General features: G+C 37.9%; 1 protein-coding gene across 1 annotated transcript in view; it reads left to right on the forward strand.

Moving 5' to 3' along the window:
* Positions 1–22,712, forward strand: part of PHF8 (PHD finger protein 8) — a 197,254-nt gene that overhangs the window by 46,041 nt on the left and 128,501 nt on the right. The window contains exons 7-15 of the mRNA XM_037823762.1: positions 1,975–2,137; positions 9,211–9,298; positions 9,663–9,769; positions 11,499–11,590; positions 14,378–14,467; positions 16,291–16,593; positions 17,341–17,444; positions 21,682–21,860; positions 22,150–22,235. Coding sequence (XP_037679690.1) covers positions 1,975–2,137; positions 9,211–9,298; positions 9,663–9,769; positions 11,499–11,590; positions 14,378–14,467; positions 16,291–16,593; positions 17,341–17,444; positions 21,682–21,860; positions 22,150–22,235 — 1,212 coding nt within the window. The remainder of the gene's footprint in view (positions 1–1,974; positions 2,138–9,210; positions 9,299–9,662; positions 9,770–11,498; positions 11,591–14,377; positions 14,468–16,290; positions 16,594–17,340; positions 17,445–21,681; positions 21,861–22,149; positions 22,236–22,712) is intronic.

The raw sequence follows: 22,712 nt of genomic DNA on the forward strand, positions 1-22,712 counted from the left end.
TCTCGATGTCATTTATTTCTGCTTTAATCCTTGTTATTTCTTTTCTTGTACTTGGTTTAGGATTGGTTTGCTGTTCGTTTTCTAGCTTCTTCAGTTGATCCATTAGTTCTTTGATTTTGGCTCTTTCTTCCTTTTTAATATATGCGTTTAGTGCTATAAATTTCCCCCTTAGCACTGCTTTTGCTGCATCCCATAGGTTTTGGTATGTTGTGTTCTCATTTTCATTCGTCTGTATATATTTAGCAATTTCTCTTGCTATTTCTTCTTTAATCCACTGATTGTTTAGGAGTGTGTTGTTTAACCTCCAGGTATTTGTGAATTTTCTAAGTCTCTGATGGTTATTGACTTCTAATTGTATTCCATTGTGATCAGAGAATGTGCTTTGAATAATTTCAATCTTTTTAAATTTATTGAGGCTTGTTTTATGTCCCAGCATATGATCTATTCTGGAGAAAGTTCCATGAGCACTAGAAAAGTATGTGTATCCTGGTGATTTGGGATGTAATGTCTTGTATATGTCTGTTAAATCTAATTCATTTATCAGATTGTTTAGGTTTTCAGTTTCCTTATTGGTCTTCTGTCTGGTTGATCTATCTATAGGAGAGAGTGATGTGTTGAAGTCTCCCACAATTATTGTGAAAACATCAATTGCTTCCTTGTAAAGGAGTTTTGAGGTCCAGAAAACAAATTTCTGAAATAATTTTGATTGTTTTTCATCATTATTTGTACTATTTAGTTTTCTTATCAGAAATGCAAAGGAAAGAGCAGAGAATTTGGATCTAGCTCTTATCCAAATGATCACAAATCCTGAACTGGTTGTTTCTACTGTTTTATCATGAAGAAATTGGAGCTTATAAGTGAAAATGCTGTTATGTAAATGCTAGATTTAAAAGTTTTTGTTTTTCAATAATTTCGTTTGTGTGGAAAAGTTACAAAAATAATAGGAAGATTTTCTCTGTCCCCTTCTCCCAGATTACTAAATGTCACCATTTTATTATGTTCTCTCTCTCTCTAAAGCAAACATAATGAAATGGTAATATGTGTGTATATATATATACAATTACATACACATAATAATATTTATACTTTTTCCCTGAGACATTTGAGAGTAGCTGCATATATGATGTCCCTTTACCTCTTAATAATTCAGAGTATAGTTTCTAAAAACAAGAGTGTACTCTTATATAACCATAGTGTAGTTATCAAATCAGAAAATGAACATTGATGTTAATACCGAATTTGCAGATCTGATTAAAATAGCTTCAATTGTACATTGTATATTTCTAGGGTTGTATCTTTTCTACATTGAAATGTCTTATGAATTATTGGTTAAATTAATTAATCTGTGGATTTGGGGTATCTTTGTGTTAGTGACCCTTTTTTCTTTTTTGCCAAATTATCTGGTGATTATCCAAGCAAAGCACAATTAGGAAATAAAATATTCTTCTAGCAAATGATCACCTAACATATAATCTTCCAAAAAGTCCTTAGGCAATTACTGAAGTTTTAAACTTTTATTAGCTTTGATTGCAGGTGTGAGAAGAAACATTATTTGTAAATGGCATTTAAAGGTGAAGTCGGTTTTCTTCTCTTCAGTAATGTGGCTTTAAATTCTCCTTGGGCTAGTAGTATTGATCTACTTATCTATGAGGCCATTTTTCATTTGGCACTGCATCTTAAATAGGAGTCCCTGGTGTACATTTATCCTAACTTGAACAATTTTGTTGAAATGCCCTTTCCAAATTGTTTTTGTCACTCTTATGAACTGATTTATAGAAACTTTCAAGTTCAGAAGGACTTCTTGAAGTTTTCCAAATCCATACAAAAATGGTTCTTGTATGGTTTTGGGAAACAACTTTAGCATACTACCATGGTCTTGGAGTGTGAGAGAGAATAGACCTTTAGACCTCCCCCCCGGAAAACTTTTCTGGAAACCTTTGGTATTTTTGGCACTTTAACCTCTTTTTGTTTCAGGGTGAGAAGATCTTCTACCTGATCCGCCCAACCAATGCCAACCTGACTCTCTTTGAGTGCTGGAGCAGCTCCTCTAATCAGAATGAGATGTTCTTTGGGGACCAGGTGGACAAGTGCTACAAGTGTTCTGTGAAGCAAGGACAGACACTTTTCATTCCTACAGGTCTTCCCTATGCACCTTCTAGGAGGGTTTAGGGAGGGTGGGAAGAGGAAGGGAGCTTGTGGAACTGGAGCCAACCTCTCCCCATAGTGTGTTAATATGATTATGTGGGGTATCACTTTCATATCCACTGAAGGCTCAGAATTGAAATTCAAGAAAATTCATATGGTAGCCGGTGGGTGGCGTGGTCACTTGGGGAGGTTGCAGGTAGGGAGGTCTAGGAGGAGGCTGATGGACTCTTTTACATTGGGCTGATGTCAAGTTGCTGGACAGATAGAGGACAAGATTGTGAGCCCTGTAACTCTAAGGATAGAGACTGGGAGACACTGACTTAGGGGTGGGGGATTTTTCCCTAAATAAATGGGAAAAATGGGATGCTCACATGCCTGGGCATCACTCCTAGAAATTATGGATTCTTAGGTCTGGGGTGGCATTTCAGTGTGTATATTTTGAGAAACTCTGTGTTGTTTCCATTGAGATCCACTAGGCCGGATTGTTTTACTCAGTGGGTGACTTCGGACTTTGGACATGTTGATTACCCCCTGGCTTTGATATCCCGATTTCTAAAATGGATTTCATCCCTACTTCAAATAGCCATTGTTGTATTTCCTTACTTCAGAAACAGTTTTCCTGTTTCACATGTTTCTGAAATTGGAATATACCTTACAATTGGTATGTGCATTTAATGTACTGTTTCTTTTCCCAAGGAAATGCTGTTAAATCAGTGGTGTACTTCTTACAATGGATGGTGTCTTAGAATGGAGGAAAACAGTAGTTTAAATACAGTAATGCATAGGAAAGTACCCAGTAGAGTGTCTAGCACATAGTAGGAACCCAGTATTACTATCTTTACATTTCCCAGCTCTATCCTCTTCCCAGCTATGCTTTTGAAGCATATATCCCTCCCAGAAGTTTTCTAGTTTTTCCTACAGGTTAGCACTAGAGACGAAATGATAACTTGCTGATATAACTGCACTGTTCCTCTGTTCTCTCCTTCCTCTGGGCTCCTTTGGCACCTGCCCTTTGGTGATAGCACTTACCAGAACCTGCCTTTTCTTGTTTTAGTTGTGTACATATCTGTGTTGACTATTAGATGATAAGCTACTTGAGGGTACAGTTAGAGTCATATTCTTCCGTTTTTCTTTTTGGAATTTAATTGTTTTATGCAAATGTCTACACATTTATACACTTTTTACATATAAAACATAATTATTCACAAGTTTTACATAAATAAGGATTTTTTGGTCATCCTTTTACAAATATGGAACCATATTATACAAACTTTTCTGCATCTTGCTCTTTTCAGCAATGTTTCATGAAAAGCCCTCTACGTGACCTGGTACAGTTTTAATGCAGTCTTTCTAATGACTGCCTGATATTTCATGGTATGAACATTCCACAGTTTATTCAGTCATTCTCCAATTGGTGGGCATTAGCTTTGTCTTCTGTTTGTGTGTGTGTGTGTGTTGCCAATGTGGTCAGTTCTTCACGAATCATCCTAATACATATGTCTTTATGTGTTGTATTTTTATTTTTATGGGAAACATTCCCAGAAAAGGAATGGCTGGGTTGAATGGCTATTTGTAATTTTTTTTCAGCTTTTTTTAAGCTGAAGGGGAAGTCAATAACATAAAGTTAACCATTTACAAGTGAACAAGTCAGTGACATTTAGTCCATTCAAGATGTTGTGCAGTGACCACCCCATCTAGTTCCAGAACATTTTCATCCCTCCAAAATAAAACTCCTTACCCATTAAGCAATTACTCCCATTCTCCCTTACCCCCATCCCCTGGCAACCACTAATCTGCTTTCTGTTTCTATGGATATACCTATTCTGGATATTTCATATAAATGGAATCATATGATACATGATCCTCTGTGTCTGGCTTCTTTCACATAGCATAATGTTTCAAGGTTCGTCCACATACAGCATGTATCAGTACTTTACTCTCTTTTATGGCTGAATAATAGTCCATTTTATATATATGCTTCAGTTTCTTTATCTGTTCATCAGTTGATAGACATTTGGGTGGTTTCCATGTTTTAGCTATTATGAATAATGATGCTATGAACAGTCACATATGCTTTTTTTGGTAAACATTTTCACTTCTCTTGGGTATATACCTAAGAGTAGAATTGCTGGGTCATATGTTTACTTTAGTTTAACTTCTTTTAGAACTCTCAAATTGTTTTCCAAAGCAGCCATACCATTTACATTCCCATCAGCAGTGTCTGAGGGTTCCAGTTTCTCCATATCCTTGCTTAGACCCTGCTCAGACATATGGTTTGCAAATATTTTTCCCATTCTGGAGGTTGTCTTTTCATTTTCTTGGTAGTATCCTATGAAACACAAAAGTTATTAAATTTGATAAAGTCCAATTTATCTATTTTACTTTGGTTGATTTGGTTATGTCTTATCTAAGAGATACTGTCTAATCTAAGGTCACAAAGATTTACACCTATGTTGTCTTATGAGTTGTAAAGTTCTAGCTCTTACATTTAGATCTTTCATACATTTCAAGTTTATTTTTGTTTATAGTGTGAGGTATGGGTCCAGTTGCATTCTTTTGCATGTGGCTATCCAGTTATCCCAGTATTGTTTGTTGAAAAGACTATTCTTTCCTCTATTGAATTGTCTTCACACTTTTGTCAAAAACCAATAGACCATAGATGTATGGGTTTATTTCTAGACTTTCACTTCTATTCCATTGATCTATATGTTTATCCTTATGACAATACCACACTGTCTCAATTATTGTAACTTTGTAGAAAGTTTTGAAATCGGGAAGTGTCAGTCCTTCAGCTTTCGCTTTTTCAACATTATTTTGGCTATTCTGGGCCCTTTGAATTAACAGAGACATTTTAGGTTTGGCTTTTGTATATGTTTTTAGTCGTTGCTCTGGTCATTAAATTATACATACATACCTTATCATAATCTACTGGTGTTGACATTTTACAAATGAGGGAAGTGTTGAAAGCTTACTTCTATTTATGTCCCTTTACCCTTCCCATTTATAAATTAAATATTATAAAATTAAATATTCTTCCACATCAAGAATCACATCACAACACACCATGCTATAATTTTTGCTTCAATAATCAAACATAATTTAGAAAACTTAAGAGGAGAAGGAAAGTCTACTGACTGTATTTGCCCATATTTTTACTCTTCTGTTGTTTTTTCTTCCTTCCAGTGTTCCAAGATTCCTTCTTTTATGATTTCCTTCCTGTTTAGTGAGCTTCCTTAGCCATTCTTTTAGGGTAGATCTGCTGATAACAAATTCTGTTAGTTTTCCTTCATCTGAGAATGCCTTGCCTTGATTTCCTTTTCATTCCAGAAGGATATTTTCAGTGGATATGAAATTCTGGGTTGGTAGTTCTTTCCCTTCAACACTTGAAAATATATTGTGCCACTTCCTTCTGGCCTCCGTGCTTTCTGACAAGATTCTCTCTGTCATTCAAATTGTTTTCCCACTATAGATAATGTGTCATTTCTTGCTGCTTTCAACATTTTTTTTCCTTTCGTTTTCTGCAGTTTGATTATGACACTTCACGGCATGAATTTCTTTTGAGTTTATTCTGTTTTGGGTTCATTCAGTTTCTTGAATGTGTAGGTTTATGTCTTTTTCCACATTTGGGTAATTTTCAGCCATTATTTCTTTGAATACTTTTTCAGCCCCACATTCTAACTCTGATTGCATAAATATTATATATTTTGTTACAGTCCCACAGATCCCTGGGTTCATTTTTCTGTCTATTTTCTCTCAGTTGTTCAGATTGGGTAATTGATACTGTTCTATTTTCAAGTTTTCTGATTCTTTCCTCTGTTGTCTCTGTTCTTCTGTTGAGTCCATCAATTGAGTTCTTTATTTCAGATGTTGTATTTTTCAGTTCTAAAATTTCTGTTTGTTATTTATATCTTCTATCTCTTTGCTGATACTTTCTGTTTCTTTGGGTAGAATTTTTGTTTCTTTGTTTCAGAAAACAAAGAAAACAAAAATGGAGCATTTTTATAATTGTTCCTTTAAAATTCTTTTAGAACATTTTGGATATTGTGTTATGAATCTATGGATTTTATTTAAATCTTCTGTTTAACAGGTGTTTTCTGACACTTCTCTGGCAGTGGAATGGGTGTGCTGCCTTGTTATTTTCAGGTGTGGGTGTGCTTTAGTTTCCTAAGGCTGCCGTAACAAAGTACCACATACTCAGTGGCTTAAAACAACAGAAATTTATTGTCTCACAGTTCTGGAGGCTTGAAGTTTGTAATCAAGTGTTGGCAGGGCCATGCTTCCTCTGAAACCTGGAGGGGAGAATCCTTCCTTGCCTCTTCTAGCTTCTGGTGTTTGTTGGCAATCCTTAGCCTTCCTTGGTTTGCAGCTGCAGTACATCCTCAGTCATCACATGGTGTTCTCCCCTGTATCTATCTCTTTTCCTCTTCTTAGAAGGACACCAGTCATATTGGATTAGGGGCTGCCCTACTCCTGCATGACCTCCTCATAGTTTAATTCCATATGTAACAATTCCATTTCCAAAGAAGATCACATTCTGAAGTATTAGGGGTTAGAGGTTGGGAAGGTTTTATTTTTTTCCAGCTTGGTGGCTGCTTATTCTAGTATCATTTATCAGATAATCTGGCCTTTTCCCACTGAATTGAACCACCACCTATTGTTTTCACATGTATATTGGGATCTAATTCTGGATTTTATATTTTGTTGCACAGATCTGTTTGTCTATTCATATATCAATATCATATTAATGAGATTACATTTGTTTTATAGAATGTTTGATATGTGGTGAGGCAAGTCATTCCCCCACCCCATACCTCACCAATCTGCTTTTCTCTTTTATTGTTTTCCATTCCTGGGCATTTATTTGCCCATCTTTGAATCGCTGACTGAGTCTAGCTTAGTATCTTTTCTACACTGGGAACTTAGTAATCATTTAGTGAATTAAATTTGCCTACCAGAGGTTCAAATGAGATTAATTTACATCTTGGTAGAAATGCCTACAAACTGGGTGTGGTCTACTTAGTTCTGCAAATATTGGGCTAGGTGCTGGGGCCAAAAGATCAATAGGCAATTTCAGTATAATGTTCTAATAGTCATAATAGAGGTGTTCACCAGAAGTTGTGGAAACACAGAGGAGAGCACTTAGGCTAGCCAGGGTTTTGTGAATATCTTCCCATAAGTGACAACTGGAGTGTGAGTAGGGACTGACCAAGGAAAGAAGGGCAGGAAAGGCATTTCTGACATGTGGCATAAGCAAAGCTAGGCTGTGCGAAGCAGTTTGTGGATACTAGAGTCTAAACAGCAAGGCCTGAGGGCAGATGAAGCTGAAAAGGTAGGCAGGCTGAGCTTTGTCCAGCCAAGCTATTTGGATTTACTCCAGAGGTAATTGGGTAGTTTATTTGTTGAAATTTCTAATGAAATATTTCAAATGTAGCAAAAGATATAAAGAATAATATAATGAACGCTTGTGTTCATTAGTTAACTAAAAATATAAAACATTAAAAATATTTTTGAAGATCCTGTGTACTCCTCCTTAATTATGTTCCCATACTTCCCCTTCAGAGCTAACCATTGTCCTGAAATTGGTATTTATTATTCTCGTGCATTTTTATCCATACATACATATGCATCATTAACCGATATGTAGTATCATTTTGCATGTCATTAAATGTTATGCAAATGAATTTATATTGGATGTGTTCTCAACATTATGATTGTGAGATATATGTTGATGTAGTAGCTGTAGTCAACTCATTTTACATCTTTTCTGTTATTGTATGAATATACAACAATTTATCCATTCTCCTGTAGATGGACATTTCATTGAAGGGTTTTGAGCAGGTAATGATATTGGCAGATTTGTATTTTATGTATATCACCTAGGATTGGATGTGGAGGACAGATTTGAGGGGCCAAGACTGGTATAGAGCAGTGGTTTTGCAAACTTTTTGGACTTGTAATAGTGTAAAACTATTAAAATTATTGAGGACTCCAAATGGTTTTTATTTGTGTGATTTATATTTGGCAATATTTACCATATTATAAATTAAAACAAAAATTTTAGGTATTTATTAATTCATTGAGAAATAACAATAGTAAACCTATTGCATGTTCACATAATTTTTTAAGAAAAATAACCATTTTTAAACCAAAAATTTAAAAGAGAAGGATGGCAGTGTTTTATTTTTGCTAATCTTTTTAGTGTCTGGGTTAATAGAAGACAGCTGAATCCTCAAATCTGCTTCTCCATTCAACCTGTTGTAAGATCACTTCATGTAGCCATTGTACACCTGTGAGAGAATGAGGGTAAAAAAGCATATAACATCTTGGGATTATCATGAACATATAATTTTGACTTTACATATTCTCTGAAAGAGTCTCAAGGAGCCTGAGAGGTCCTTGGACCACACCTTGAGAACTGCTGGTATAGAGAAGCCAGATTGGAGGCTGTTGTGATAGCCAAGGTGAGAGATAATGAGGAGTCTGAAACAGGGCAGTGGTAGGATGGATGGAGAGGAGGCGACAAATATGAGAGATTTAAGACAACAATTCAGAAGATCCTCGAAGGAGATACAGGATCAAGGGCAAGGGGAATAATTTCATTCCAGCTAGGTGCATACTTTATAACCAACCTGTGAAGTGAATATTTAGCTAAGATACTGCAGAACAGGAATTTGAACCCAGGTGTGTGCAACACAAAAGCACTTTTGTTTTATCAGGGCAAAGGAGGTGATGCCATTCATAAAGACAAGAGAGGGAATGGGTGAGGCAACACACTTAAAAGGGAGAGGAGGGAAGTAGAGGAAGTTTATTAACTCTATAGGTTGGTTCATTTCAGGTTATAATGATGGCAGACTAGGCCAGAATGGGTGTTGGGATAGTGGAAGAACTTAGAATGTTTTGAGTCACTGCTGTGCTCTAAGGAATTGGGGTTGAGGTGAGAGAACAGTGGAAATGTCCAGAGGAAGAAAAGTCCTCTGCCGCTCTTCCCCTCCTTATCCGATCTCATCACTCTCTTCCTCCTCACCTACTTCCCAATGGTATGATTTTTGTCTTGTTGCACTGCAGGATGGATCTATGCTGTGCTGACCCCTGTGGATTGTCTTGCCTTTGGAGGGAACTTCTTACACAGCCTTAACATTGAAATGCAGCTCAAGTGAGTCCTGAAGCTGTGATGATCCCAAGTTAGCCATTCCTGTCTGCTTGAATCCTTGGGCTCAACCTTAGAGGGAGGAATGCAGCATAGAAGGTGGGAGATGATCAGAAAAGAATTGATGCTGCTTCCTAATCATGTTCAGTCTGAGGATTAACACCTCTTCCTCATTTAGTAGTTAGGTGAATTAGGGCAAGTCACATTACTTTTGAGCCCAGATTTCCTAATCTATAAATAGGATCTTAGTTAGGTGGTTGTTAGATTAATGATAATGGATACAAAGCATCCAGAACAATACCTGATAACAGTATTGCTCAGTAAATAGGAGCCTTGTTATCATTATCTTTGTTATGTCTATTTCCTTCAGAGCCTATGAGATTGAGAAGCGGCTTAGCACAGCAGACCTATTCAAGTTCCCCAACTTTGAGACTATTTGTTGGTACGTGGGAAAGCACATCCTGGACATCTTTCGAGGTATGGAGCCCTTTGCCAACTATCTCTTTAGTCTCACTCCCCTGAGTATGTGTGTGTGTGCACACACATGTGTGCATAACCGTCACTGCAAATCCAGATACAGTGCTAGAATTTCACTACAAAGATCTCCTTAGTGCTACCCCTTTATAGTCTCACTCATCCCCTCCCCCTGCACCATTCCTAAGTTCTGGAAACCACTAAATTGTTTTCCATTTTTATAATTTTGTCACTTTAATAATGTTATATAAATGGAATCATACCATATGTGTCCTTTTGTGAGTGGCCTTTTTCACTCAGCATAATGTAGGGCAAGGCGTGTATTTTAATTTTTTATTTAACAAGCTTGCCTGAGAAAATTGGATCAGGTAAAATTACCCCTCAATCTGGATAGTCTCAGAGTTTCCTGGATATGGTTCCCATGTGGAAAAGGCTCAGTCCTGACCATTCTGGCATCATTGTGTCATAGGCCAGATAGAAGCCAGCCTGCTGGGTCCTTCATTCAGGCCTGAGATTCTTCAAGGTGATTTGGTCAGGAGAAATCAGAATCTCAGAATTACAAAGAACCATAGAGGCCAATGAGGTCATCTCCTATTCAATGCCTCAAGTCCTTATTCTGCCTCCTAGACAGACTGTCACTTGAATGTTCAATCAGAGGCTGGATAACTGTTTTAGTTTGCTAAAGCTGACAAAATGCAATATACGAGAAATGGGTTGACTTTTATAATGAGGATTTATTAACTTACAAGTTTACAGTTCTGAGGCTGTGAAAATGTCCAAATCAAGGCATCAACAGGCGATGCTAGTGATCTAGGACTCCTCTGTCACATGGCAAGGAGCATGGCCAGCGTCTGCTGATCCTTCTCTCCTGAATTTCATTGGTTTCAACTTCTGGATGTTTCTTTCTGTTTCTCTGGTTTCTCTCTGTTTTCTGTGTGTCCTTCTCTCTCAGCTTCTCTGGCTTTTCTCTCCCAGCTTTTCTTTCTTTTCTCTCTTTCTTCTTGTCTCTTAGCTTCTGTTTCTCTACTTCATGCTCTTTCAGGCTCCTCTAAGAGGACTAAGACCCCACCTGGGGCATGCCTCAACTGAAATAACGTAATCAATAGCTCTATACCTGCTGGGATTGGATTAGCTTTAAGAACATGATCTTTTCTGGGGTACATACAGCTCCAAACCATCACATTGACTAAATGGTTGTTACCTAGTCTGCACAACTCAGTTCAGTGAGAAAATTCTTTATTGAACCTAAACCTGGGTGTTTGCTATAACCTTCCCCTATAGTAATCAAGAAGATAGCTAATTCTTCTACATAATGGCCTTTCAATATGTGTAGGTAGCAGTCATGGTCCTCCTGAGTATTCGTTTTGAAACCCAAGAGGCAGAAGGAGCACCAGCCTTAGCTTTAGATAGACATGGTTTCAGTCTTGACTCTGGCATTTTGTATGTGCTCTTGGTCAACTCTCTTCGCCTTTCTGAGTCTTGGTATCCTGAACTTTGAAAGGAAGATAATAATAATTGGCTCACAGGGTGGGTGTAAGGATAAATGATTTAATGAATGTTACATGCCCAGCACATAGCAGTTACTTAGTAAATGGACACTACTATAAGAACCCAGACCTGGAGTTGTGTTCAGAACCCTGAGCATTTTCTCTGATTGCCAGACAAAGGTAACAAGTCCTTCACTTCCCTGCATGGCTTTTTTGACATGCTGTTTTCCTTCTTTCCCCTTTAGGTTTGCGACAAAACAGGAGACACCCTGCTTCCTACCTGGTCCATGGTGGCAAAGCCCTGAACTTGGCCTTCAGAGCCTGGACAAGGAAAGAAGTAATGTACATTTTTTCCCTCTACTCTCCAGAGTTCTGTCCTCCTCAGGGAATGGCTTTGGGTAGATGCTTTGGGGAAACTGAAGGCACCAGAGAGGCTTGTGGACTCCTGGGGTTAGAGTGGAGGACTGGACTAGGATTCCTTGAACTATGTTTTTAAATTTCTCTTTCTGATTATAAAAAGTAATACATACTTACTATAGAGAATTAGAAAAATGTGGAAGACTGTAATGAAGAAAAATATCACTTGTAATTTTAACACTCAGAGGGAACTATCATTAGCATTTTGGTATATTTCTTCCTGGTCTTTTTAATATGCATTTTAAAAACATGATTGCTATCATACTACACGACAATTTTGTATCTGAATCGCTTAACTTATCTTAGGCACTTTTCTGTGCTACCAAAGTTCTCCATAAACATTCAATAGTTACATGATACTCTTTTGCAGGGATTTACCATTCCTCAGCTAACCACTTGCTTATTGTTGCTCCCTTTTTATTTACTTTTTTGGGGGTGGGGTGGGGTGGGGTGGTGGGATAGTTACCAAGAATCCTGCAGTTAGTATCTATTTGCATCAGTTATTGTCGCCCATCTCTTGATTGTTCCTTCAGGATAGATTCCCAGAAGAGAAATCACTGAATCTAAGTATTTGAAAATATGTGAGGCTCTTAATGTATACTGTCAAAATGGCTTTTTAGAAATGTGCCAATATCTATCTAGCCAATCGAGTACTAAATAGCTATAAAAGAGAATAAGAAAGCTCTCTATATACTGATTTGGAAAGATGTCCAGAATTTGTCAAGTAAAGGTGCAGAACCATGTGTATAGTGTACTACTTTATGTGTAGAAAGGGGAAAACCAATAATTATATTTGTATGTGCTTGTATTTGCCTGTAAGGGTGGAATGACGGGACTGATGGCAGGGATGGGGTGGGAGTGAGCCTTTATAATGTAAACCTGTTGCTTGATTTTTGAACCATGTGAATAGATTACTTAGTCAACATGTTTAATTTTTAAAAAGCAACCAATTTTAAGAAATGCAAAAAAAGAAATATCAATATATAGCCCAAAGCTTTAGAAGCTCCTTATAGACTCCTCTTGCTAGAGTGATCTAAGGAGATCTTTCAGCCACTGCAGTCTTCGCTTGCACAATCTCCCATTACATATTGCCAAACTTCCCCTCAGATATCCTAGAACTTCATGTTTTAGACCTTCTCTTGCTTGAGGGGATCACCTGTATCTTGACCTTAGACTGTGATTCCCTGTTTCTCCATATCTTTCAGGTGTGGCTACCTTGAATTTCATCTCTGACTTCTCCCATGAAATGAACCTCAGAGTGATTATGTTGAAGGAACACCAAAAGGGAGGGTGGTGGGTGGGTGGGTAGGTCCTAAGCACTCATGCCCTGGGCCATGAAGGACCCAGGAACCAAGGGAGCTAGAGGAAAGTAGTACACAGGTTTGAGGAACCCACTCTTGTGGAGGGCGTCTTTTACGAAGTACAGATGACTTCCACAGGAGGCACTTACTCCCTTACCTTTTCAGAACCCCTGGGTGGAAGGGAGGGAGCCATTAAAGTTATCCAGCTGGGTCACATGGATTCTTGCCCTCCTGCAGCCTGGTCCAGCCACCAAAATAAATTCCAGATGGATTGAAAGAGTGAAAGGAAAAAAGAATCAAACCATGGAAAACAAGAAGGAAATGCTGAGGAATTTTTGTCAGTCCTCTGGATACAGAAGTAAAGTAAAAAGTAGTAGAAGAAATTACCAAGGAAAAGCTTGCGAGCTCTGTTTATATAAAAAAATATGTATCTTAGCTACCCAAAAATCTTGCATATAAATTTAAAAGATAGACAACCATTGGGTCTCTCCCTGCAGTTGAGGTAGCTGCTCAGCACTGACTTCTGTCCTTGTAAGTGGAGAGGCTGGTTTGTCCCTGTTGATCTCCCTGAGGTCCCTGACTTTTTGAGGTGTGTAACCTGAGTCTACAACTGAGTTCCTCACACCTCTTGATCAGATACTTGATTTGCGAATATTTTCTTCCAGTCTGTGGCTTGTCTTAATAGTGTTTTTTCTCACTTTTTAAAAAATTTTCCATATTTGCCACCTTAATCGTATTTCTCACATGGCCCTTGTTTTACAGCATATTTAAAATTTTTATTTTTTTCAATTTTATTGAAATATATTCACATACTGCACAAATCTTCCAAAGTATACAATCACTGGGTCAAAGTATCATCATATAGTTGTGCATACATCTCTGTGATCAATTTTGGAACATTTTCATTACTCCAGAACAGAAATAAGAATAAATAATAAAACCCAATTCCTCCTCTACTCCTTATCCCCCTATTGTTAACCGAGAGTATTGGTATAGTAAATTTGTTAACAGTGTTTTTGAAGAGAAGTTTTTATTTTTAATTAAATCCAATTTATCAAGTTTTTCTTTTATGGTTCTTCATACCTTTTTTTCCTATCTAAGAAATATTTATCTAACCCAAGGACATAAAGATTTTTCTCCTCTGCTTTTTCTAGAATGTTTATGCTTTTAGGTTTTACATTTTGGTCTCTTGTCCATTTTGTGTGATTTCGTGTTTGCATGCATGGTGTGAGGTATGGAATGAGGTTCTTTTTTTTTTTTTTTTTTTTTGCATATGGGTATCCAGTTGGTCCACTACCATTTATTGAAAAAACTATCCTTTCTCCATTGAATTGCCTTGGTACCTTTGTCAAAAATCAATTGTCCATTCAAGTATGGGTCTATTCCTCATGCCTCTTATTTGACAGGCTCTGCCAGACCACGAGGATGAGATACCGGAGACAGTGCGGACTGTACAGCTCATCAAAGATCTGGCTAGGGAGATCCGCCTGGTGGAAGTAAGAAGTATTGGGGGAAGAGAGGTGTTTGGGAAGGGTTTGAAGCTTGTGGGTAGATCAGGCATGAGAGCCCTGGGGGAATGGTTGGGAAGACCCCACCAAGGACCTTATTCATTCGTTCACTCATAGCATGTCATATACTGGTGTAGGTTCTTAGGATACATAAACAACATAGTCCCTGCCCACAAAGAACTCACAGTTTAGTAAAGGACCTTTGGCAAAGTAAACATTTCTGAGCCTCAGTTTCCTCATCTCTAAAATGGGGATAATTCTACCTACTTAGAGACTGTTAGAAAGATTAAATAAGCTAATGCAGGTTGAACATTAAGATAGTGCTTGGCATACAGTAGGTGCGCAATAGATTCTGATGGTGGGTCATGGTAGTGGTGGGATGTGGTGGTCATAGTAGTAGTTTTTATTAATATTTTAAATCATTCTCTGCATTTTACAAAATAATAGTTCTCTCAGGTTGAAGACAATTATAAAGCCATGTTTTTACAGGTGGCATATACCATGAGGCAGTTAGGTGTACTGGTAAGAGAGTCAGGGAAACCTAGGTTCTGGTTCTGGTTCTGTCACATACAAGCCTTTCAGGACCTCAGTTTCCTCATTTGTAAAATGGGGTTAACACAAACCTTTCAGAGTTTTTTTTTTAGGATTAAGAGCTAACATATTTAGAGCCTTACAGTGCCTTACAGTGCCTGGCAGAGTAAGTACTCAATGAATGTGAGCTATTATTATTAGCCTTTATAGCAAAGAGAGATCTCAGTGTGGGCTGGTGAAGTAGCAGTGGCACCTGAGGAGAATTGGGCTTGAGGACATATAAACTTTCCTTTAGCCCTGAAGCTGTGAAGTTCAGTTTGGTAACAAGGGTATACATTCATCCTGAAAGGTGGTCAGAGAGAACTACTGGGGAGTTGGGCTTCTAGCCTCACCGTTTGTAGCATGTCTCACTGCTTATACCATAGCTTACATTGTCACTTCCTACCTCATTTTCTTCTACTCCTATCTTTCAGAATCCTTCAGGGTTTAGTTAAAGGTCCACCTTTCCCCTCACTCTTCCCACTCAAACTAATATTGAACTCAGAGAACTTATGGCTGGTTAGAAGAAGACTTAGAGATAGAATATATCCGATCCAGTGATTTCAAGTGTTTTAAAGCAATAGAATCCTTTTTTTCAAATGAGTTCTTACATAGTAGCCCAATGTTTATGACAAATCAAACCATAGCTGCTCTAATTAAGATGAAGATGGGAGGCCAAGAGTTCTACTTGTTCTTCTCATCTGCCTTCTACTTGCTTCCGGTCTCCAGGGCTGCTCCTGAGAAGTTCAGAGAAGCCACAAAGGATCTTTGAAAACCATCTGTCCAATCTAATCCTTTCATTTTACAGTTGAGCAAGCAGAGCCCCAGAGTGGTCAGATGAGTTTCTCAATGTTACATAGCCAGCTAGTAGGAGAATTAGGGTTAGAATCTCTCTCCGTCTCTCAAATCCTGTAGTCTAAGGATTTGAATCATACAGTTCAGCACTGATCATTTTCTGTGTCACATCAGCTACTCTTGGAGTCTCTTCTCTCCAATTTTGACAGTAGGGCCAGGGGTTTTCCTTTGCTCATCTTTTCCTTACCCATTAATGACTGGGTAAAGAAATGCCAACCAGTAAATTCTTGATGTCTCATTGTTCAAGAGCTGGGATATGTATATGTGGAGCATCTGTAAGCCACTTCCATGGCAATACTACCAGTGCCAGAGGCACATCTCTGCTATTAGTATAGAGAGAACCCTTGAGTAAGCTCTAACCCCCTCATGTACTAATACTCTTGTAGGACATCTTCCAACAGAACGTTGGGAAGTCGAGCAGTATCTTTGGGCTGCAGAGGATCTTCCCAGCTGGCTCCATCCCCTTAACCAGGCCAGCCCATTCCACTTCAGTATCCATGTCCTGGCTGTCACTGCCCTCCAAAAGTGGTTCAAAGAAGAAAGGCCTGAAGCCCAAGGAACTCTTCAAGAAGGCAGAGCAAAAGGGCAAGGAGAGCTCAGCCTTGGGGCTTGCTGGCCAGTTGAGCTATAATCTCATGGACACTTACAATCATCAGGCACAGAAGACAGGCTCTTCCCAGAAAGCAAAGGTGGGTGCTGGCCCATGGGTTCAGCCCAACCCTTTTGGGTCCCTTGGAAGAGCAGGGTATCAAAAGGACACTCTGTTCTGTTCTGCCACCACCTCCCATAGGACCCCTGGTGTTTGGCTACCAGTTCCACTTAACAGGCATTTATTGATACCTTTTCTGTGCTGGGCACTGTGATAGGTGCTGTGGATGTAACCCTCAAGAGGCTTATAGCTAGTGAGAAGGATAGGCATAAAAACAAATGATTGTAATGAAGTGTTGTGGATACCACAATCAAAGGTGTGTGTGTAATCCTGAGACAAGGGCATTGGTTCTCTCTGGGTAGGGGAGATGGTCAGGAGCTCTTCTTCAGAAAACATGACACTTGAGCAAAATCATGAAATATTGGGAGGGAAATGACATTTGAGAACATGGTGTATGGGTGTTAAGTTGGAGTCTTGAATAGGTCTTTGAGAAAACCCTCCCTCAGGGTTCTCTCAGGTCTCAGGACTGTGGTGCCTTCCATGGGCATTTGAAGATGCCCCCCTCCGCTTGTTTTACAGAACATTTTCATAAGATTGATGTGTTTCCCCTAAGTCAGCTACACATTCTCAACCTCCTGCTCCTGTGATCATTTGGGATAGGGGGTAGCAGAAGGCCGTGGTTCAAGTGATTTAACGTGGACTCAACCAGTGAAACTGGAGGGAACTGGCCATCCTGATTCACTTGGGAGTCCGAGACAGGTGACAACTGAGGCTCCTCCTTCTGCAGTTCAACATCATTGGTACCTGTTTGAATGACTCAGATGATGACTCACCAGACTTGGACCTTGATGGGAATGAGAGCCCAGTGACCCTGTTGATGTCTAATGGCAGGTAAGATGGGGAGAAAGAGCACAGAGATGCTGGGAGTGTTGGTAGCAATGTGCCACCAAGAGAAGGCATGGAATCAGGACCCAGGAGCTGGGACATGGGTGGGGAAGAAAGACCCAGATAGTAGCAGAGAGCATTGCTTAATTCGGAGAACCATAATGGAGTTGGAGGCAGGTATGGGGAGAGATCTGAGATCTAATTGCCAGTCCTGAGAAAGATCTTGTATAATTCTAGAAATTTCAGTAAGACAGGTCAGAACAACTATCAGAAATAAGAGGTAATATTGTATACTTATTAAAGGCATTAGCTTTTTATATACCTTTGACCTTGAAAATTGATTGCTAGGAATTTATTTCACAGAAATCCTTGCACAAGTATAAAAAAAGAAATGATCAGTGTTCATTGTGTCATTGTTTGTAATAGGTAATTGGAAACATCCAGATGTTCATCAATAAGGTTTAGATAAATAAATAAATTGTAATACATCTGTAGTACAGAATACCATGTAGCTGTTAAAAAGAATGATACAGTTTAATATTTATTGACACAGAAAGATGTCCAAGATACATCCTTAAGGGAAAAAAACAGATTGCAAAATAATATGTAAAAGTAGTTCCATTTTTATTTTTAAAAAGGCATATGTGCACACGTGTATGTGTATAAAAAGTGATTTACAGACTTTTTCCTTTATTTTTATGTTTAATTTAGTTTGAAGAGTTAATATATGAGGTTTAAAATTCAAAAAGTGTGAACAAATATATAGTGAAAAGTGTTGCTTTCACCCCATTCTCCAGTTACTTCCCCCATGGATAACTAATGTTAGTGATTTCCTTCCAGAGATATTTACACACATTTGAGCAAATAAATATATTTGTTATATATTTCATACTTCTCACACCAAACCATTAAAGGTAGTTATCTCTGGAAAGTAGGATAGGGGAGGGAGGAGAGGGAATTTTCACTTCAATAGTGTTAGCAATTTATACAATAAGCATGTGTTGCTTTTCTTGAAATGTTTTTTAAAAGAGTACTTTCTAAAAGGATAAAATAAAAGCTGTTCACAATAAAAAACACAGGCTTTGGAATCAGACATTGCTGAATTTGAATTGCAGCTCTGACACGTATTAGGTGTGTGACCTTGGCAAGTTTAGTAACCCATCTGAGCATCAGTGTCCTCATTATATCTGTTTTATAGATAAAACTTACCTTAGGGGTGTTGGAGGATTAAATGAGAATGTACATAAAGTGCTTATCACAGAGCTTGGCACATAGTAAATGCTTAATAAATGGTAGCTCTTATAAATATGATGGTGAAGATAAAAACAATGAAAAACGATGATATGGGTTTGACCAGAAGCAAAGTAGTCATCAGAAACCCTGAAATATATAGGGAGTCAGAGGCAGGGGAAGGCAGCCTCTTTAAAGGAAAAGGGTTTTTTTGTTTTTTTTTTTGAGATCCCAAGGGAGAATGTGGGTCTACCTGGCTGGAAAAGAAGGGAAAGGGGAAGAGAGAAGAGCAGAATCAGAAAGCAGCAGAGCTATCCTTTGGGTTTAAGAAGTCAGTTACTAAAAAGTGAGATTAGAGAAGCTGTTGAGTTTTGCCTTTGTCCAGAATCTGTGGTAGGTCTTCTGGAGAGGAGACAATTGAGGATCCAGAGGGTCCAGCCCATAACGGCTATTGAGGATACAATGAGACATTTTTCTCCCTCCACTGCTTCTATTACCTGCTGCAGCTGCCAGAGGCTACTAGTAAGTAAATCTAGGGAAACAAAGTATAGACATATTTACAGATGATACGATATTATGTCTGGGATTTTCTCCAAAACTATCTAGTACTTTGGGAGGAGAGGGGTGTAGATGAAACAGGATTGGCTATGTGTTGATAATTGCTGAAATTGCTGGGTGATAGGTGCATGGGAGTTCATTATACTTTATAGTTTTGTATATGTTTGAAATTTTTCATAATCAGAAGTTAATAAAAGGTCACATGATAAATAGTCATTTATTGAGCATTTGCTCTGTGTCACACTCTTATTTTAGCTGATCCATATGCATTATTTTATTTAATCCTCACAACCCTGAAAGTAAGTCTTGTTATACCTGTTTTAGTAATGTGGAAACTGAGGCCCAGAGAACTTAATTATAAGATTAGTTACTATTCAGCACTTGCCATCTGTCAGGCTCTGTATTAGCTTGTTTAATCCTCCCAACAACCTTATGAGGTAGAAAACAGGATTATTCAGTGACAATTCACTGAAAACCAATTCGCCATGTGACTGTTTGTTGAATATATCAAGTATACTGATTTACCAAAAGCTTGTTTCTTTTTAACTGTTTTTAAAGTTTGGAATGGTTAATATTGTTTACTATCTGTAACAGGATTGTTTCAGCAACTTTTGAGTTTTTTTCACTCCCTCCATTTTTTAACAGCATTCCTCAGATATAATTTACATACTGTAAATTACCCCGTTTTAAGTGTACAATTAAATGACCTTAGTAAATTTGCAGAATTGTGCAAACATTCTGACAATTGAATTTTAGAACATTTCCATCACTCTTAAAAGATCCATCATACCCATCTACAGATTTGTTTTTTCTGGACATTTCATATAAATGAAAGCATACAATGTGTGCTCTTTTGTGTCTGGCTTCTTTCACTTAACATAATGATTTTGAGGTTCATCCATGTTGTAGCCTGTATCAGTATTTCATTTCCTTTTATGACTGAATAGTATTCCATTGCATGGATATACCACATTTTGTTTATCCATTCACCAGTTGGTCATTAGGATTGATTCCACTTTGGGGCTGTTATGAATAATGCTGCTGTGAACATCCACATACAAGTCTTTGTTTTTGTTTCTTATGTAGAAGTAAAATATTGGGTCATATGGTAACCATGTTTTAACAACTTAATTGAGATGTAATTCACATACAATACAATTCACCCATTTAAAGTGTTAAATTCAATGGCTACTATGTTTAACTCTTTAAGAAACTGTCAAAGTTTTTTCCAAGTGGCTGTATTATTTTACATTCCCACCATCAATGTATGAGTTTCTCCATATTCTGGCCAACACTTGTCATTGTCTTTCTTTTTGATTTAGCCATTCTAGTGGATGTAAAGTGATATTTCATTGTGGCTTTGATTTGCATTCCCCTTATGACTAATGATGCTGAGCATCTTTTTATGTGGTTATTGGCCATTTGTGTATCATCTTTGGGTAAACATCTATTCAATTCTTTTGCCCATTTGTAATTAAGATGTTTCTTATTATTGAGTTCTAAGAGTTCTTTAAATAATCTGGATACAAGTCCTTTACCAGATTTATGATTTGCAAATATTTTCTCTCAGTCAATGACATATATCTTTTTTTTTAAATTAAATTCAGTTTTATTGAAATATAGTCACACACCATACAGTCATCCATGGTGTACAGTCAGCTGTTCACAGTAGCATCATATAGTCATGCATTTATCACACCAATCTATTTTTGAACATTTTCCTTACATCAGAACGAATCAGAATAAGAATAAAAAATAAAAGTCAAAAAGTACACCCAAATCATCCCCCCCATCCCACCCTATTTTGCATTCAGTTTTTGTCCCCATTTTTCTACTCATCCATCCATACAGTAGATAAAGGGAGTGCAGTCCACGATGTTTTCACAATCACACTGTGTGACTTGTGTCTTTTGAGGCACAAAACTTTTTAATTTTACCCAGTCTTAGGTCACAAGAACTTTCTCCTGGTAGTTGTATAGTTTTACCTCTTACATTTAGATCTGTGATCCAATTGGAGGTAATTTTTGTATATGTGCAGTTCCAGCACTGCACTGTGCTGAAAAGACCATCTTTTCCCCACAAAATTGTCTTGGCACTTTCATCAAAAATCAATTAGCCATAAATTTAGAGATTTGTTTCTGGGTTCACAGTTCTGTTTCATTGATCTCTTGTCTATCCTTATGCCAGCATCACACTCTGTTGCTTGCTATAGCTTTTTAGTAAGTTTTGAGATTTGGTGGTGTAAGTCTCTACTTTTGTTTTTTTGTTTTTCAGAATGGCTATGCTAGGTCCTTTGTGTCCATATAGATTTTCGGATCGACTTGTTGATTTCTAATGAAAGGCTGGCTGGATTTTCATAGAGATTGCATTGAATCTGTATATCACTTTGGGGAGAATTGTCATCTTAATAATAATGAGTGTGACTATTTTTATGTTTTCCTTCCCTTCTCCCTAGTACCAAGAGGATAAAGAGCCTATCTAAGTCTCGTCGAGCCAAGATCTTGAAGAAGGTAGACAAGGCTAGGCTAGTGGCAGAACAGGTGATGGAGGACGAATTTGACTTGGATTCAGAGGATGAACTGCAGATTGATGAGAGATTGGGAAAGGAGAAGGCGACCCTGATAATAAGACCAAGTGTGTTTCTGTTCTTTCTCTTTCCTTCCTCACCAATTTTATGTTTGTTTTTGGCCCCCCTTGATAGCCATAGGTCTGAGCTTGTTGAAATCCAATTTACCACACTCTATAGGCCTCCGTTGTTTCCTTTACTCTGGAGATTTATTCACAAGCTAATCCCTAACCTCTCTAAATCAGTTGTCTGTGGCCATTAGTTCCAGGAAAAATGCATTCTTTTTTTTTTTCTCCTGGGCATTTTACTCAGATGCTAATCTTAGCTTCATAACAAGTGCATTCGATTGTTTTCTAGAATTTCCCCAGAAGTTGCCCCGTGCAAAGCCTTGCTCTGACCCCAATCGAGTTCGTGAACCAGGAGAAGTTGAGTTTGACATTGAGGTAGGGGCCTGCCCTGTATCTAGGCTTGTGGTTCATTCTGGTCATAGAGACAGAAGGCAGATTTTCATTCTAATTGGGGAGGAAAAGACATTCTATGCATTCAATTCCTAAAATATTTTTAAAGTGAGAGATCATGTGCTGAATACAGCTTACCTGCTGCCTATGGAGAGACTTGAGGCAATTGGAAAATTACATTTGAGTTGAAATATTTTTAAAATCCTTTAATGCAGAATAGAAAGCAGTGTGATGCAGCAGAAAGAGTATCAGATTTGGAGCTGTGTGACCTTAAGCAAATTATTTAATCTCACTGAGCCTCAGTTTCCTTATCTGTAAAATGGGAGTTTTAATACCCGCCTTTCAAAGATGCTGTAGAGATTAAAATGAAAAGATAAAAGAATGAATATTCTGCTTAGTGTGTGGTCTATACTTTGTGCTCAGAAGATAGTAGTATTGGGGTGAAACTGTCAATCCTGTATT

The sequence above is a fragment of the Choloepus didactylus genome, assembly GCF_015220235.1.
Source record: "Choloepus didactylus isolate mChoDid1 chromosome 24 unlocalized genomic scaffold, mChoDid1.pri SUPER_24_unloc2, whole genome shotgun sequence".
Classification (NCBI taxonomy): domain Eukaryota; kingdom Metazoa; phylum Chordata; class Mammalia; order Pilosa; family Megalonychidae; genus Choloepus; species Choloepus didactylus.